We start from the raw sequence: 18,008 nt of genomic DNA on the forward strand, positions 1-18,008 counted from the left end.
CGAACCTCGTTCGCACCATCTTGGGTCACTTGGCGCATGCCACTGGTATGTGACGCTGTTCGATGTGAACCTCTCTGACGACAGCTTGATTCGCCGGGTATGCGTCACTGGGTATGTGCCGCTCCTCAAATAACATTTTTGGCGCCAATTTCGGTCACTGCGTATCTCCCACTTGGCTTGTGTCAACACACTCTGACACCTAGGACAACATAGAGGAAATTACTTGTGCTTATTAAATGAAATAAAGAAACGATGAAATAATGCAAATGAAAGTGGATGAAAAACAATTTTCCGCAGGTAGGGTTTCCCCTTCCAACAAAGTGGATGGGGAAACGGCGCCGCGGTAGCTCAATTGCTAGGGCATCACATGCGAAACACGAAGGTTGTGGGTTCGGTCCCTCCCAGCGGCAAGTTGTTTTTTCATCCACTTTCATTTCCATTAATTTACCGTTTCTATTTCATTTATTAAGCACAAGTAATTTCCCCTATATTGTCCTTGGTGTCCGTGTTTGTTGGCTTCTTATGATAAGACTAATATAAAAAAAAAACGGGCCCCTTGGTTAATCCCCTTCCTTCTCGTTTATCACTTGGTATGTGACGCTCTTCAGTTGCAAAAATATCGCTAAAGCTTTAACCGGCACTGGGCCGGATTGAACACACGTCATATCTACTCTGGCTATCCTGTCTCAAATATATATTCCCCCACGAGCGACGCTAGATGGCCCAAGGTTTTAAGTTGGAAGCGCAAGAGAGAAATTCGGCTGCACACCGACCTCACAGATAACGCGTCTCTGTGGCGGCAATGTGGTGGGCCGCTTCGGACATGTGGTGCTCAATGCAAGGCTGAGAGGTTTCGAGAGTAATCAAGATGAGCTTTAATAGAATACGCAAACGTTTACATGACCAGAAAAGGCTTAACGCAAAGACTTCCACGCGCAGTCGACTGTAGTAACTTTTTTCGATCGTTGTCTTCATCTTCTTCATGCTGCTTCAACTTTTACTAGAGTCGACTGGCTTCTGGCGCATGACACGCAGACCGGGCACGAGGATCCATTGGTGCAGTGAAAGGAGGGGTTGCCAGAAGCGCGCCCGGACATCGCATCCCTCAGGGAGTAAAATTCTTGGTTGGCCAGGCTAGGCTAACGCATTATTGAAAAGAACAGTTACGCAGAGACCATTACGCCACAATAACACAATTTAGTCGCGTACATAGCTTCTGAGGTACGATGGTAACCGACGTTGACCTTCAGGTCTCTGGTCAGCTGTTCCTTGGTCGGAAGCCGAAGTAGCTTGGCGTTGCGAGCAGAGTGAGATTTGCGTTTCAGTACCGTTTGCTTGTGCGTGTACTGTTTCTTCTAGCCGTAATGGTGACACTGAGACGATATGCATATGCCTCTTTAGAGGCATATGCTGTTCTTACCTAGTGTATGTAGAGGTCGCCACTGTTCAGCCCTGTTTATTAGGCTGCCACTAGAGTGTGGCGCCCGCTGTGACCTGTGTGTGTCTGTCTCTATATATGTTCGGGCCCAATAAAGGAGGGTCATTACCTTTTCGTCTAAGCAAGTGTCGGTACGTGTCGGTCCGTCCCCGCGTGCCTATGCCCCGCGGCACTAACCACGCGACATGGTGTCAGAAGTGGCAGGATAACGCCCCCCTGCCTTAGCCCTCACCTCATAGAAAGGCACTAAGATGTCCCTCGAGACCGGCGAGCCACCGAAATTGTACGGCGTCTACTTCCAGCCGCCGGCACCGTTTGACTTCGCGAACCCGCCAACGTGGGCGACATGGCTCAGCCGCTACGAAGACTACGCAGTGGTTTCAGGACTGACGCAAGCGTCGGGAGACATACAGGTACGCTCGCTAGTGTACTGCATGGGCCCGGAGGCCCGCCCGCTTCTCGAGACTTTCTCGCTCGACGCCCAGTCGCTCGCTTCTTACCAAGCCGTTGCCACCCGCTTCACTGAGCACTTCGTGCAACCGGCAAACGAGCTTTGCGAGTCGTCATGGTACCACAGACGTGTTCAGCTACTCGACGAAAGCGTCGACACGTACTACGCGGAACTGTGCAGGATGGTTAAGTGCTGTAACTATCCGTCTGCTGCTGTCGAGGAAAGGCTCGTACGCGACCGGTTCGTCGTCGGCCTCCGCGACTCCCGTCTCTCGGACCAGCTGTGCCGGAACGCGAAGTTGACACTCCAGGACGCCTGGACACAAGCCCGTCAATCCGAAGACGCCGACAGGGAAAATGCGTTGCCCCAGAACCACACCGAGCACTCCCGCGAGCTCAACCTCGACGCCACAAAAGCTAACACGTTCCCCTCTCGTCGTCGCTCCGGCGCTAAGCCTCGTTCGCCGCAGCCGCAAGCAGAGCGCTCACGCGAGCCGTCCACATGTGAATTCTGCGGCCGCGCGCCTCATGGACGTTCAGACTGCCCGGCCCGACGATCCGCCGACTTGTGCAAAAAGAAAGGCCACTTTGCCGTAGTTTGCCGCTCGCGGAAGTTCAAGCAGAACAAGCTCAGCTCCTTTCCCCTGCACGCCGTCGCGACGCCCGCCGCGACAAAGTTCGTGGACGTCAACGTTGACGACTACACTGCGCAGTTCAAGGTTGACTCCGGAGCCGAAGTATCTGCCATTCCCAGCGACTCTGCTACGTTGGCCGACAAACTCGACCAAGTCGACATTCTACTCACTGGCCCGGGACGACAGCCACTGCGCGTGCTGGGCTCGTATGTGGCACGACTTCGGTGGCAAGGGAAAACAAGCTGTCAGCGCCTCGACGCGATCCAGTCTCTCACTCTGCCTCTTCTGGGACTGCCAGCGCTCCAAGCCCTCCAAGTAGTTCCGTTTCTTGATCAACTGAAGACTTCCAAAGCGACGCTGCACGCCGAGCTCTTCAATGGTTTGGGCATTCTCAAGGACGAATACAACATCCGGTTGAAACCCGATGCCGTAACTTTCTCGCTAAGCGTACCTCGCAGGAACCCCATCCCGCTGCTCGAGATCGTCAGCCGCGAGCTGGACAAATTGTAAAGCGCAGGCGTGATCCGTAGGTTCGACAAGCCAACACCATGGTGCACGGGTCTCGTCGTCGTCCGGAAAGGCGCTGGTTCCTACCGCCTCTGTGTCGACTTGACACAACTGAACAAGGTCGTCCTCCGGGGACGACATATTCTACCAACTGTCGAGCAAGTCCTTGGCCTCCTCGGCGATGCAACAGTTTTTTCGAAGCTGAACGCGACCGCAAGCTTCCACCAGGTGAAGCTCTCTAACGACTCCCAAGAGCTTACGACATTCATCACCCCATATGGCCGATACTGCCAAAAGCAGATGGCACTCCCAAAGCAGATGAAAGCAGTACTCCCAAAAGCAGATGGCAAGAATCCTGGAGGGCCAAGAAGGAGTCGCCAATATGATAGATGATATTTTGGTTTTTGGACGCACCCGCCAGGAACATGACGCCAGACTGAGCCAGGTGCTATCTCGCCTTGCGAAAGCAGGTATCACATTGAACCAGGACAACTGTCGTTTTGGGGTACCCGAGGTGTCCTTCCTCGGTGTTGTCGTCTCAGCACAGGGCATCAGGCCAGATCCGGGCCAGGTCGAAGCAGCCAAAGCCATGTAAGCTACAACGGGCGTCGCCGGCGTTAGAAGACTGCTCGGAATGGTGAATCATCTTGCCAGATTCTTGCCAGGCATCTCGGACGTCACAGCTCCCATCAGAGCCTTACTGAACAAGTCTGCGAGTTGGGTGTGGCAGCACGAGAAAAAGGCAGCATTCGAGAAAATCAAGGAACTCTTGACGTCAGACAGGTGCATGGCCAAGTACCACCCGTCGTACGCCACTACGGTGTCTGCAGACGCAAGCTCATTCGGACTCGGCGCAGTTTTGCTACAGACGCAACCCTTAGGAGAGCGCCGCCCAGTCGCGTTCGCTTCAAGGTCAATGACTTAGACCGAGCAGCGTTACAGCCAGACTGAAAAAGAAGCATTGGCAACGACGTGGGCTATCAATAGGTTCGACGAGTTCGTCCGTGGCATCCCCTTCGACGTCGACAGTGACCACCTGCCGCTCGCTTCACTTCTCGGCAAGATGGAACTTGACATGTTGCCGTCTCGTATTCAGAGACTACGGCTGAAGACCATGCGATACAAGTTCCGTATGCTGCACGTGCCAGGAAAGCTGCTAGCCGCAGCCGATAAGTGGTCACGCATCACCTACAAGCCACCCACTCCTCTAGACACTATCGAACTTTTTGCAGCACAGGTAGTCGGCTGCACGTCGGAAGTCTTGCCACTCAGCCCTAAAGACGTGCGACAGGCACAAGAGTCCGATGGTGAGCGCAAGGCCGTCGCCTCCTACTGCCAGCATGGTTGGCCACAAAAGACCAAGATACCACTGCACCTCTCAAAGTACGCCTCGGTGGCAGACGAGCTCTCTGTCTGCGACGGTGTTCTGCTGAAAGGCGCCCGGATAGTCATGCCATCGTCCCTTCGGCCAGCGGTCTTGACGCTGTTGCACGAATGTCATGAGGGCATCAACAGGACCAAAGCCCTAGCTTGGGAGTCAGTTTGGTGGCCTGGTATCTCGGCAGACATCGCCTCTCTCGTCGCCAACTGTGAACAGTGCGCTTCCACCCGCGTGAACTTTGCCGAGCCCCTGCTCTCCACGGCCCCACCTGGACATCCATGGAAATTCCTTGGAATCGACTTGTTCCACCTCAACGGCCAGACGTTCATCCTGGTGGTGGACTATTACTCAAGATTTCCTGAGGTGGTGACCCTGAGGAGCACGACAGCTCAGGCAGTCATCGACACTCTCAAATCCATCTTTGCCCGCCATGGAATCCCGCAAGAAGTCAGGTTAGACAACGGCCCACCGTTCTCGTCGCAAGAGTTCGCGGCGTTTGCAGCGTCATACGACTTTAACCATGGGACCAGCAGTCCACACTATGCTCAATCGAACGGATAGGCAGAGAGGATGGTGCGTACAATCAAGGACCTGTTTCGCAAGTCAAAGGATTTTCATCTGGCTCTGCTCAGCTATCGGGATACTCCAGGAGTCGATGGCTTTAGTCCAGCCCAGCTGTTGATAGGATGTCAACTCAGAACCAGAGTCCCAAAGCAAGACTCCCAGCTACGTCCCAACTGGCCGCCAACGAAAGACGTCGTCGCCAAGGATATGGCTTACAAGCAGAAGCAGTCCGACAACTACAACAGGCATCACAGAGCTCGAGACTTACCGCCCCTCCAAACAGGTCAGCGTGTCTGGGTGCGACCTGATCAAGTGCAGGCCACGGTGCTCAGTCCGGGGCAAAGACCAAGAAGCTACGTGGTCGAAACGGAGCGAGGTGGCACCCTACAGCGCAACCGGCGTCACCTGGTGTCTTTTGGGCCTACTGCCTCTGGAGAGGAACCATCACCACTGCAGCAAGTTCGCTGTCAGGAACCTGAGCCTGCGAACATCGTGGAATCAACGGTCCCCCTCGGACAGTCTGTGCAACAGTTCCCTGCAGCCAGGGACCGCAGTGTCGGTGTGACACGAACACCTTACGGCCGGCCTATTGTTCCGCCGCGCCGTTTGAACTTGTGAAACTTATGACGCGTTTGGCTTCCTGAGTCCCTCCCGTCTAACCTTCGGTGCTTCACGGGGGGAGATGTAGAGGTCGCCACAGTTCAGCCCTGTTTGTTAGGCTGCCACCAGAGTGTGGCGCCCTGTGTGAGCTGTGTGTGTCTGTCTCTATATATGTTCGGACGCAATAAAGGAGGGTCATTCCCTTTTCGTCTAAGCAAGTGTCGGTACGTGTCGGTCCATCCCTGCGTGCCCGTGCCCCGCGGCACTAACCATGCGACAATGTAAAAGACGATTTCTCGAATCAGCAATGGTGAACATCTTGACAATTATATTCACGTCGACATTCATCGTTAGATGAGCCCTGCCATATTGTCTGCTGTTGATTAAAGTATTGAATGCGATGTGAATTGCTGTGTTTTTATTATTTTTTATATACTTACGATTACACTTCCTTGTTCTCAATGCCCTCCATGCCGCGCTTATAGGTTTCGGATACTAGTACAAAACGTAACGCCGTGCTGGTGAATGTAGGGCGCCGCAGTGAAGCTGTTTGTCTCAGCTGCGCTGCGGTGGGAATTTTGGAGAATTTCGTGCGTCAGAGGCTTTGGAGCATGCCTTTCGTCACCAAGGAAGCAAAACGCTGTGCCGCATGCGTGCACTGCGCACTAGAATTTGCAGACGCCGCTTCTGTACGCTGTCGATTTCGTGCGTGTGCTGATCGAGTGACGCGATGTCAAGCTGCAACGGCAGACGGCCTAAATATGTGTCTGTTCGCTTAAGCACCTGCACCAACTCATAACCGGGGCCTAATAACAATGAATGAGCTAGCTAATGAAACTAATTTAATAAGCTACTGGCGTTAGCGCCGTGAGTCAGCTTCACCGGTTCTAGTATGTGTTGACGCTGAGACTGCCGGCCTCGTGTATGCTTATGCTGCAAAAGCGCATTTTCAGACATGGCAATCAGTAAATACCGTGAGTGTCTGTAGCCTTAGCGCTGACGCGCAGTACTTCTTTCTTTTCGGAGAAATAACGATACCACAGCTACAGTTTCGTTTGTTGTCATTCATTTGTCCACCGTAACATGTGATATGACAAAGGCTGCTTACCACTTTTTATGTTGAGTTGCCTATCTTTTTGCCGCAACTGACTCTCTGCACTACGTCAATCAATTCATTTTCTTCCGCTTGTTCTCTCAACAGCGCGTTCTCAAGCAGTTTCAATCGCTCTGTATGAGCTGTCGCTTAATTAGGTAGGCCGCTTCACCATCAGGAATTCATTTAGGTGCTGTAAATTCTTGTGCGTGGCCTGTTTTCTAACAAAAAGAAATCATCCCCATGCATCTTAGGAAATGACTGCCTTTTTCGTAGTTAAGTTAAGATGGGGCGCCCTCTCGACAAGGTGATTCACAGGCCTTTTCCGATAGCTGAACATTAAAATAAAACAAGAAATGAACCCTGAACACACACACAAGGCAATCGACACCTGGTGTATAGAGTCCTGAGACAGCGTATCTGAATGCGGAGCGCTGCGACTCTTATATTACCCAGCCAATTTTGCCACTCTGCACCCGCGTCCTGTGCCCACACCCAAAAACACCCACGTCCTGTGCATTGGCAGCCAATTAGAGATCCCCTGGTAGTCAAAATTAATGCGGAGTCCCCCAATACGGCGTGCGCCATAACGAAATCTTAATTTTGGCACCTAACACCCCAGAAGTCAATTCATTCAATATACTTCGCAATGCCGTATTGCGTTCCCTTTTGTCCGCGTGCGTCGCGCTGTAGCTGCCATGAAGCTACACCAACTGGCCCAATTTCCCATTTCATTAAATCTTGCGTTCCAGATAATGCTAGTCAAGCAGTTCTATGAAAAAGGAAAGAGATTGAAACAACACGGTGCAAGAATTGAAGGAGGCTGACGAGGTACGATGTTCGGTCGTCAGCCTTCTTCGAATCTTGTCCGACGTTTTCTTTATTTAACTTTTTTTTTCTTTGTGCAGCTTGGCTAACGTGAGCTGGGCCACTCTAAGCAAATATGATATGCAGCACAGGTTCGTTGCCTTGCGGCGAATTGCGGCAGTATTAATAAGACAGAATAAATGGTTGCCTACCGCTGTTAGGGACACGTGTAAACTATGAAGATAAAAACATGCAAGGCTCGTGCACTGTAGTCTGGAAAATCAAGGCATTTCATTTCATTAGTAAGTGAATGAGTACTTTTATGTTTGACGAATACTCACGCTGCGTATTCTTGGGCCGGGATAACGTAAAATAATTGCAATTGATTTTTATTTCATGTTGTACATTTCCTATCCGTGGTAGGTCAAATTAGACCGGGCGCAGCCCATATATAAGGGTGGGCGCCATGCCCTTGTGGGCGGAGCTTTGGCCATCTGAGCTAACGCGAAGGGTTGAAGGTGGATCAGCGATAAAAACGGGTTGGAATGGATTAACGTTATAACGGTCATTTTATTGTCGCGAACAGAAACTGCTTGCTAGAATTTTTAGAAAGAGAAAGTGTTCATTTTGTTTAGGCCGCAGTGTGCAAGCAATACACACACACACACAGACACACGCACACACGCGCGTCTTCCAGGCAACAATCTACACTACTTCCGACTATCCTATTACGTTTCACTTTATTGTAAGTTCTCCTTCAGGGGGGGGGGGGGCGGGGGGCGTTTATCCTTTCTTGCAAGCTCGTCAGTCTTGCCGGCCTTTTTCCTTTGGAGTTTGCATATGAACTAGAGCCCTGCTTCAACCAAATTATTTCTTGAAGTTAGCGTATGTGTTGTGCCCTCCGTCTGTCCCGGTTTATCGTGCTTCACTTGCCCTATGCCTTAGGAAAGAGAGCGAATGTGCAGCCTGCTGAACAATTTTAAGTTCGCTGCTTTCTCATAACACACACCCGGACTTTTTCAGGCTTGCCACGACTTAGCTGCAACACCCATTATGAGAATGCCACTGGTAATATACTGTTAACACCGCTAACAAGCAGACTTTATTTCTTTGCAGAGATAATACTGTAAACAATCACGCAATCAGTGCTTCTGTATATTGAGTTTGAGTGCGTACCATTTACACCCTCCCCCCTTTGGGCATATACTAAGATATCAAGCAAAACAAAAAGGACGAAAGACTAAAGAATACAGCCGGCTTCAAGCAGGCTAACTTATGTTCTGAACAACCTAATGTATGTGAGCGATGGCTCATGGAGACTGCATTACACAGTGGATGTTGAGTAGCTGCTTAAAAGAGGCGCCGATACTATAGTATAATTGCCGCCTTTCGCATTCTCTGCGGCAAATAACGCAAAGAAGAGAGAAAAAGGTAGATCACCAAGTCCTGCTTATGATGTTAGTGGCGTCTATGTATTCGGCCCAGAGGCAAACTTCCCCGCCAATGACCAGAGCCTTCTGTTCGGGACTGCCTGCACAGTGAAGAAAAGTGGCGTCCGTTAGCACGACGCAAGCAGAAAACTGGCGTACAACTTCAACTCCAAGTGTTGAAATATGACACTTCATATTTCGATAAAACGGAACGTTCCTTTACCAAACCTGCGTCTCTCGGAGAATTACTGATCAAGCATATTCTTCTGCTTCGCTTTAGCCACTAAGATACCTCTGCCGAAGCACATTTATTTGCACACATTAGCGAATTGGCCACAATAATGTTTTTTTTACTAGGGTCCCCTTTTAAACAGGGCTGTGACAAATAGTTGCCTAGCCTGCTTGATTTATCAGGTACAATGTACATGTTTTACAGCGCAAGCCATCATAGGATCATTCCAAAAGCCGTTTTGGTTGGCGATGGTGTCCGCCACCAATACCGGTGTTGTCCGGTGTCCGTAGCAGCTGTCACCGGGAACGAGCAAAAGAAATACACAGCTCCCGCCGAGATCGAACCCGTGAATGCTTCGCGGGCGTCAGCTGCTTTGACTTGCAGCCGCGCCAACGCTTTCGTTTTCTTTCTTTCATGCTATTTATTGCAGTAGCAGGTAACGCGATAGATTCTTCAAGCTTGCAGCGGGAAAATTCCCTATACACGTGCGCCGCGTAGCGTCGATACGTGCCCACTTTGCATTGCATTTGCTATTATTTCACCAGGTGACACCTTATGTATAAAACGCACAAGTAGGGGTAAAGCGTAGTTAGATCAGGTTTGAGGAAAAAAATAAATTTAAGTAGATGTATGCAAAAATGGTACACGCACCCAGCCCGCGTTTATTGCTCGCGCACGCGAAATCGAATCGCGTTCACCAGCTCACCTTCACACGCTTGCACTCATACGGAACCTCACGGCGAAGCTGAAATGCAGAAATGCCCCTGGAGTGTTCATACAATTGCTATCGCATTACATTCTAAACACTAGTCAAGGTATCGCAGGAGTGAAAGGGCCGATTTACTCTTGAAAGCGTTGTTTTACTCTCGCAAAATGTCGAGTGGAGCGAAATGCATTGTTCGCACCGTCAGCAAGGAGAGAATGAAATGTGCTTTTCACTCTGCCCTTCTGAGAGAGAGTAGAATGCCCGTTCTACTATTGCTGCAATAGAGAACAAAACATAGCGTAATCTTCTGCTTTAACTGTAGGAGGCTGGCCCCGAACATGGCGATGTATCACTCACGCACACTGAGCAATGAACACACCACCTTGCTTCTAGCCACAGTTCAAAGGAACATGGAGCCAGCGCTCTAGTCTTTCACTCGGAGTTGCCCCACCCCGCGCGCGCACAACATAACGGGACAGCACAGGACCAGTGAAGGGTGATGCATAGATAAACTCAGCAAGAGGGCGAAAACTGGCAACAGGAAACACGTCAGGCCCAGTATTAATGCCATCCGTTAGTTGACGCGAGCATGGGAAAATAAGATTGTGAAATGAACTTACAGACAACGTTTTATTCTTTTAAGGCCTTCCCGCGAAACTGCGAAGCTTTGCGTATAAATGAACTGATACATCGCGATCTACTTTTCTTGTGTTAGCTAGCAGAAAGCCAGCGGCACGCCAGACCCGCCATATGATGCGTCATGCGCCAGACGTGCCACCGAAGCAAGCGAGGCCGGCTACGCATGTGAAGTTCGCCTGTTCGCCGACCCGTCTCTGCTGGACGTAGCCCGTTTGTTGGGTTCCCGGCGTTTTCGTGCGTTTCTTCTGCATTTCGATACGGCACCACGGCACTATTAGACTACGGCCAGGTGAGAAGTTTTGTTTGACAGTCTGCGACGCATTTCAACCAAATTTGGCCTTACGGCACAAAACCGAGACCACAGTGACGCAGTTAGCGAATAACAGCTTGGCCATTCTGGCGCAGTTAATTTGAGTGAATGACTCGCATTGGGAAATGTTTGCGACGCTTTCTATGAGGCCCAACATTATTGTAACTTATATCGGTAGTTTTTGGGCACGCTTGCCGCACCCAGCTATGTGACGCAGTTAGAGAAATGCAGCGCGACTGTGGTGACGGATTCGCGTGTACTAAATCTTACTGGGGCAAGTTTGTGACGCTTTCCCTGACCCCCAACTTTATTGTATTTCGCTACTTTTGGGGATATTTCTCATGCATGCTCACCGTGCCTGGGGTTGTGAAGCAGTTAGCAAAAAAAGCAAACCGGCCGTGGTCGCAGTTGGCGTGTCCTGAATTTTAGTGGGACACGTTGTGACTCTTTTTATGGCCCTGCAACAACACATACCTTCTTTCTGTACTCACGCTTCCAGAAAACGCGACGAGCGATTGCGAAGAGTTATCGCACGGGGGTGTGTTGCTTGCGCCGGCAGGTCGCGTCAAAGGTAACGCCGAGGAGCTCAAAAACCAAGAACTTGACAATTCTGTCTTCTGAGTGACGGGAAACAGGCTTTGCACCCACGAATTTGACTTGAGCGCGACTAGAAGGCATTCTGCGAACGTGTAACATGGTCTGGCTTAGAGCGTGTGTTAAAAATTGTGGGGTTTTATGTGCCAAAACCACTTTCTGATTATGAGGCACGCCGTAGTGGGGGACTCCGGAAATTTCGACCACCAGGGGTTCTTTAACGTGCACCTAAATCTAAGTACACGGGTGTTTTCGCATTTCGCCCCCATCGAAATGCGGCCGCCGTGACCGGGATTCGATCCCGCGACCTCGTGCTCAGCAGCCTAACGCCATAGCCACTGAGCAACCACGGCGGGTTTAGAGCGTGTGTTGTGGCCACCTCTGTGTACTTGGTGTAACATCGCGTCGACTGAGGCCAAGTTATTTTCGAAAGACGCAGTCACTCGTGTATTTGGGCTCTTAAAGCGCAGGCGCAGCCTCGTTCGGGAAGATGCTATTTGCCGAGAGGCGCCCATTGCATCCAGTTCATGAACACTGGGAAGTGCCGAGAAGAGCTACTTCCAGCTCAACAAAGAAAGTGCAGCAGTAATCTACAGCGTCAGTCATTTTCATAAGTACATAGCTGGCCGGCATGTGACCATAACAGATCGCCAGGCATTGATTGGAATCGTGAGTGAAACAAAGCCAGTACCCTGGGTCTTTTCATCAAGAATTACACGATGGTGCCTTAAACTAGCAACATACGATTACAAGTTGCTGTACAGGCCTGGCCTACTGCACCAAAATGCGGACACTCTAAGCTGACTTCCACTACCGGCACAAGTTGAACCTTATACCCCAAGAGACGTGCTCATGTTGGCTACCATGCTCAGCTTCGAGCTTTCACCGTGCCAACTAGCACGAATGACTCGAGAGGACTCAGTTCTGTCCCAAGTGCTGGAGGCTGTTTTAAACGGTGAAGTTCATAAACTGCCAAAAGAACTGTTTTCATCGTGCCGGAAACTGGAGACTGAGCTTTCAGCGCAGGAAGAGTGCCTTGTTAGAGTATCCCGGATGTTAACTCCAAAACAAAGGCGAGAAACTACCTTCTTAATCTCGCACCTGCAAACCACCATATAATTGCGGTCATGAAGGCATGTGCACGAAGGTAATTTTGTTGGGCAGGCATTGACGCAGATATCGAACGGCTCACTAGAAACTGTGCAACTTGTTGTCAGCACGAAAGGGCACCAGCCAGGGCACCAGTGCCCAAATGGGAACGCACCAGAACGCCTTGGGACACAGTTCACGCAGACTTCGTTGGTCCCATGGAAGGCAGAATGCTGGCTTATTGTTGTGGACACATACAGCAAATTGTTGGAAGTGTGCTCCATGCATAATACACAGTCTGCCACATTGATTGAGGAACTCCGGAACCTTCTCGCAGCTTTTGGGCTCCCCAAAAAGCTTGTGACTGATAACGGGCCATCCTTCGTTTCAGTAGAAGTTAAGAGCTTCCTAAAGAAGAATGGGGTGACCCATGTAACAGGCACACCGTACCATCCTACAACAAATGGCCAAGCAGAAAGGATGACTTTGGAAACAAAACGAGCATTAGCCAAAAACAAGGACGGAACATTCGCGTGTAAGCTGGCCCAGTTTTTCTAGAGCAACACACCACCTGCACATCAACGGGTGAAATGCCAGCTGCACTTGGGTTCGGGCGTGAGGTGGATACAGCTCTCACGTGCATTCAGCCCCAAGCAAAAGTGAACAAAATCCATACCAACTGCAACAGGGACACAAAGTCGAGAGTACTCGCTGTCGCACAAGCAGTTTTCTTTCGAAACTTCAGAGGGAATCCGATCTGGACAGAGGGAACGGTTTTGGAAAAGCTAGGCCACAGATCGTGGCTCATTAAAGGCCCCAACAGGTTAGTGCAATGACAATGTGACCACATCAAGCCCGGTGTTTTGAGACACCCCACAGAAGATTTGGCGACACAGGATAAGGGCTGTACGCTAACCGCGAGCAGTGTCCCGCTCCCATTTATGCTTGGGATAAAAGCAGATAACTCCACGTCGTCAGAGGCCACTCTTTCAGGAATGCGGAAGCCTTCGCAATCATCGGTGACCAAACCAGAGACTGGTACTGCCCCTGAGACCGTGCCAAACACAACTGCAGAGTCATGCCCGCTGCGGGAACGACACCCCCCCGATCACTACGGCGACTCCATCTGAGAAGGGAGGAAAATGTTGTGTACAAGTGATGCACCACCACTCCTCGGCTGGACAAGGCACCAGTGAAGACGAAACAGGAAGCGACCCTGCCCCAAGTGGAGTTCCAAGAATTATCCATCACCCCCAGCGTCTCGGCCACTAGACAGGGACCGAGAGTTTGCCCCCTCGAACACATGCGGCTCTCATCTGCATCTCTTGCAGAAAATAAACTCGGTCTGTTTTCTGCCACCAACCAATGCGCATTCCTTTCACGGATGGGGCCAGACCCTGTACGTAACAGCTTGGAAGAACGCGCATACACGAGCACACAGGTGTATCTAAGCCAATGAGCAAGGGATCTGTCACAGCAACAGCATAGCCTGCTGAAGCGCCGCAGCATTATCTATTAACATACTCCTATACAGATGGTTCTATTATCACGGAATACAGCTGTGTTGATTGACAAGTCACTTCGTCACCGAGCACGCATGTGAATCATCAACAGTGGCTTGTTGATTTAGTTGCACTTTGATGCTGAGGTCTCTTTAGTAGCTGTCAAGTTAATAGTGAACCTACAATTGCTTACATGATGTAACACCGAATGAATGTACAGGAGCGCACAGAGCTAGCATTTGTTCATTCTATGTTACGTCATTATTTCCAAGTGCACTGCCATGTCAAGTCATGACTAAACAACTAGCCATCAGTACGTCTTGAGCAATTGATTACAATTATGACATACATAAAAGTTATATGTACATATCACAGTTACTTCTTCAGGCAGAGGTGCTTGTCAGATATGTTTTCAAGAGAAGAATGTTTGCATGAAAGCGAATATTAATTCATATTGCTGAAAAGACACCCCATATAGGCGCGAATTCACCTAATGTTTACATTTCTTGTTGGTGCTAAAAATGTCCCTGCCAATAGAAGTAGTGTTATGTCATTCATGCCTTAAGAGATGACAGAGGTTTACAGGGCACACAAGGCAGCAATGTCCATGCATAAAGGCCTGGGTCACCAATGTGCTGCCCCTTCACTATTTATCCATACCTCTATCAGCATATAAACAATGTATAGCCTGTGTTGAAAGCGAATACAGGCATGCTTGCTCTCTCAGCAATGGCGACAATCAAGGATGATTGCCTTGAGACCGTTTGCTGCTGTCAACATCATTTATGCATGCATTGTCTTTTTATTCTTTTCCCTAGATAAAAAAGCAGTGTGCACAGTCAGTGAGCTATAGTAAAGTAATGTTATTTGATAGCGTTGGGCATGGCCCTAATCTCATTCATGTAGTGACAACCTAGCTAGCTAATGCACAGCCCCATTAAAGAGAAAGAGAAGTGCATAGGCTAACAAACAGGTGCCCAGTACTTGTACTTCATCTCAAAGCAAAGCAAGATTATCAAGTGACTATAGAGATCTAGATTAAGGGGATACAAGCATTGAGGCCCCCTAGTACTTCGAGCCTCAACGATTGCATCCCCCTGATCTAAAACTCTCTAGTACCCCTGACACACGGGCACTCTAAAGTCCTTTAGGTAAGGGGACATCTACCGGAAAGGCGTTCAAGTGCAGTGACACACGACAAAGGAGTATCTCCTTTACGGCAAAGTTCCTTTTCGGGAAAGGAGATCGCGCAACTACTTTTCGAGCGGAAAAGGAGTTACTCTCGCACACAGCGTGCACAACTCGTCAATAGAAGGAAAATTGCCATACGGTGCCCATAGGTATTTTTTTTAGCTTGCGAAAATGTTTTAATTGTTAGCGGTAATACAATTTGTCGAATAGTGAAGATTTCCTCTAGCTATACTGTCAAACGCTCGCGTAACGTCGCTAGTGCCGCCATGTTGAATTCTGGCAGTGTCGTCGTCGTTTGCTGCGCGCGTGTGGTGTGTTCACGTCGCGAGATGGAGACTGCACAATCAGCGCCCGCAGGAAATACCCAGAAGAAACCACAGTTGTTGGAATAACATATTGAATAAAACGCGTTACGCCTGCGCACACAAAGGAAGGGACGACAAAGACGTGGAAAAGGAGACAGAAACGTGGGCATCGCCAGAATAAACAGCACGCACAGCAAAACACCGGCTGCACATAGTTGCTGGACCAAGTTAAATGGCTGCTAACAACGCAAAAACGCGAATAAAATAAACGACTATAAGCATTATTAGCCATCAACAATGAAAAAAATATGTTTTTAGGTTCTACAGTAGCTAAGTGTAATTAAATACGCAGCTTTTTAAGAATGTTTTCTCTTGTGGCTTTAACAGCCAGCGCTATTTTTCTTGCGGCGTTCATCTGAGGAACTACCTAAAGAAGTTCAGTGCGGTGCCGTGTGTCATCGGCGCAACTCCTTTCTGCAAAGGGTCCTTCAGAGTAGCAAAAGGGGTTTACTGGAAAGGACTTTAGTTTTGCCCGTGTGTCAGGGGTATGATAAGCTTTGCAATGAATGCAGTGATCTTGCATGCGAAATGGTTGACGTAGTAAGTCGTTTTATATTTGCCTTTCTGAATCAGTAACAGCTTAAACAGGTACACGACAATGAAATGAAATGCTGGCTCATATGGTGTACAAGACACAAGTAGGGGACAACATTTGCCATGCCTGCTGTAACCCCAATTCCAACATGCAGTAGCTTGTAGGCAATGAATGCAGGTTCACTGGGTCAGGGCAACTTGCACCTACCCCTAATGAAAGAACAGAATGTCTGCATCGTAGACATTAGTTAATTAGCAGCATGTGCGGGGCAGCACAAGAAAGTAAGGGAATGTTTGTTGCCATTTTTTGTTTTCATAACCAACAGACAGTTTTTTTGGTGGAGCTCTATGATGAATTCATATTATTTTCTGTGTAAATCTGTAATGTGGGCATGTTCTATTATTTGATCACTTCATAAGTAGTCAAATGAATGCAGGTAGCCCCATAAACACTGTGAAACGGAACGCAGAAATTTCCAGTTAAGAAGCCATAGTTACTCACACTCTGTGCTGAACATAATGTAGAAAAAATGCGTAGTGGCAAATTGGGTGCACGTTCTCATCTGCCATACAAATCCATATATTAGAAGTAATCTTTCACTAGTTCTCGTATTTCTTACAGTTGCACAAACTTTACTGCAGCTCCTCTGTGGAGTAAAATAATCTTGCCAGTCACAGCTTCTTGTTCACTCTATTAACAAAAATTAGCCCCCAGGCTCTCCTGCATTCCTTCATGCATGCTACAATAGCATGTCTGTGCTCAATCACCTCTTTTCATTCCACTGAAATGAAGATGGCATATATTTGTTACCAAAATATGCTCTAAAGCATAACTGTTTATCATTCTTTAAGCCTCTGGGGAGTAAGGATGGATGTTCAGCCTTGCTGTTGTGGCATTTCATAGGTCCTAACTCGCCGTCATATTTCTAAACAAGCAATGAAGAAATTATATAATCAAGCCATACCATTAGTACAACTGAGGTATTGCTTTCCCAGGAAGTCTCACTGCCACCTCCCCAATTTCGTAAATAATCAGACATGTTGACAACCTCGACATGTTGAAGTTACCTTCACAGCCTGTGTTTTAACACGACAAATAAACCAGATTAACCAAACAGCCCTTACATCATTCTCTTAATCACTTGATATACTAACTAGCACATGGCATTATAGTCATATTATATTCTGTTTGTATGTTTGGTGAATTGCACAAATCATTTTTGTCGCCCTTACAGCCTAGCTGATGCTGTCTTTCTTTATAACAATGAAGCAACAACCTTACTTGGTGCATTGCTGTCAGAACTATAACTAGCTTCACAGTAGCACTGCACATGTACCCTCAGACCACATCGTAGACATGCTTCTGTACATACGAGAGGCTAGCCACAATCAGCATAATTTTGAAATCTAGACGAACAGGGTGCAAATTCATGCGTATCAAATAAATGTCTGTTCCATTGAGAGGCTGTGTGTATGCGATATAGTTATCAGTTCACTATACTTATGGCAGAAGAACAGAATACACAAAACAACAAAATCAAGTTCTCTCTGAAAAGCTACTTTTTGCCACTATTATATGCAGCGAAGTAAGACTTCAGAAAGCAGAAATATGGCTTAGAACGACAGAAAGCTGAGCTAGTTGGTACGGAATCATTGTGCAAAAAAGAGGTGAGGTGTGCAGACAGGACACAAGAGTAGAGAAGTCCACTTCTCTACTCTTGTGTCCAGTCTGCACGCCTCACCTCTTTTTTACATCACAAATATGGCTTGGGCGCATCTTCGTGCATTGTGAGGTGGGCGAATGTTATTTTTTTTCAAACAGAAATTGAACAAAAATATTAAATGTCAAATATTGAATAGTGACACGACGACGTGAGTATTTGTAGTAGCAATATTTATTTCCGTATATTTAGGTACTACATCTTAACCAACTAGTGCGAA

General features: G+C 48.6%; 1 protein-coding gene across 2 annotated transcripts in view; it reads right to left on the reverse strand.

Annotated features, from left to right (window-relative positions):
• The window catches only part of LOC126526655 (beta-hexosaminidase subunit alpha-like), a 185,843-nt gene that overhangs the window by 26,180 nt on the left and 141,655 nt on the right, over positions 1-18,008 (reverse strand). For both annotated transcript variants that reach the window (XM_055068333.1, XM_050174522.2), the window contains one exon: positions 8,916-9,006. In XM_055068333.1, coding sequence (XP_054924308.1) covers positions 8,916-9,006 — 91 coding nt within the window. The remainder of the gene's footprint in view (positions 1-8,915; positions 9,007-18,008) is intronic.

This window comes from Dermacentor andersoni, chromosome 8, assembly GCF_023375885.2.
Source record: "Dermacentor andersoni chromosome 8, qqDerAnde1_hic_scaffold, whole genome shotgun sequence".
NCBI classification, from domain to species: Eukaryota; Metazoa; Arthropoda; class Arachnida; order Ixodida; family Ixodidae; genus Dermacentor; species Dermacentor andersoni.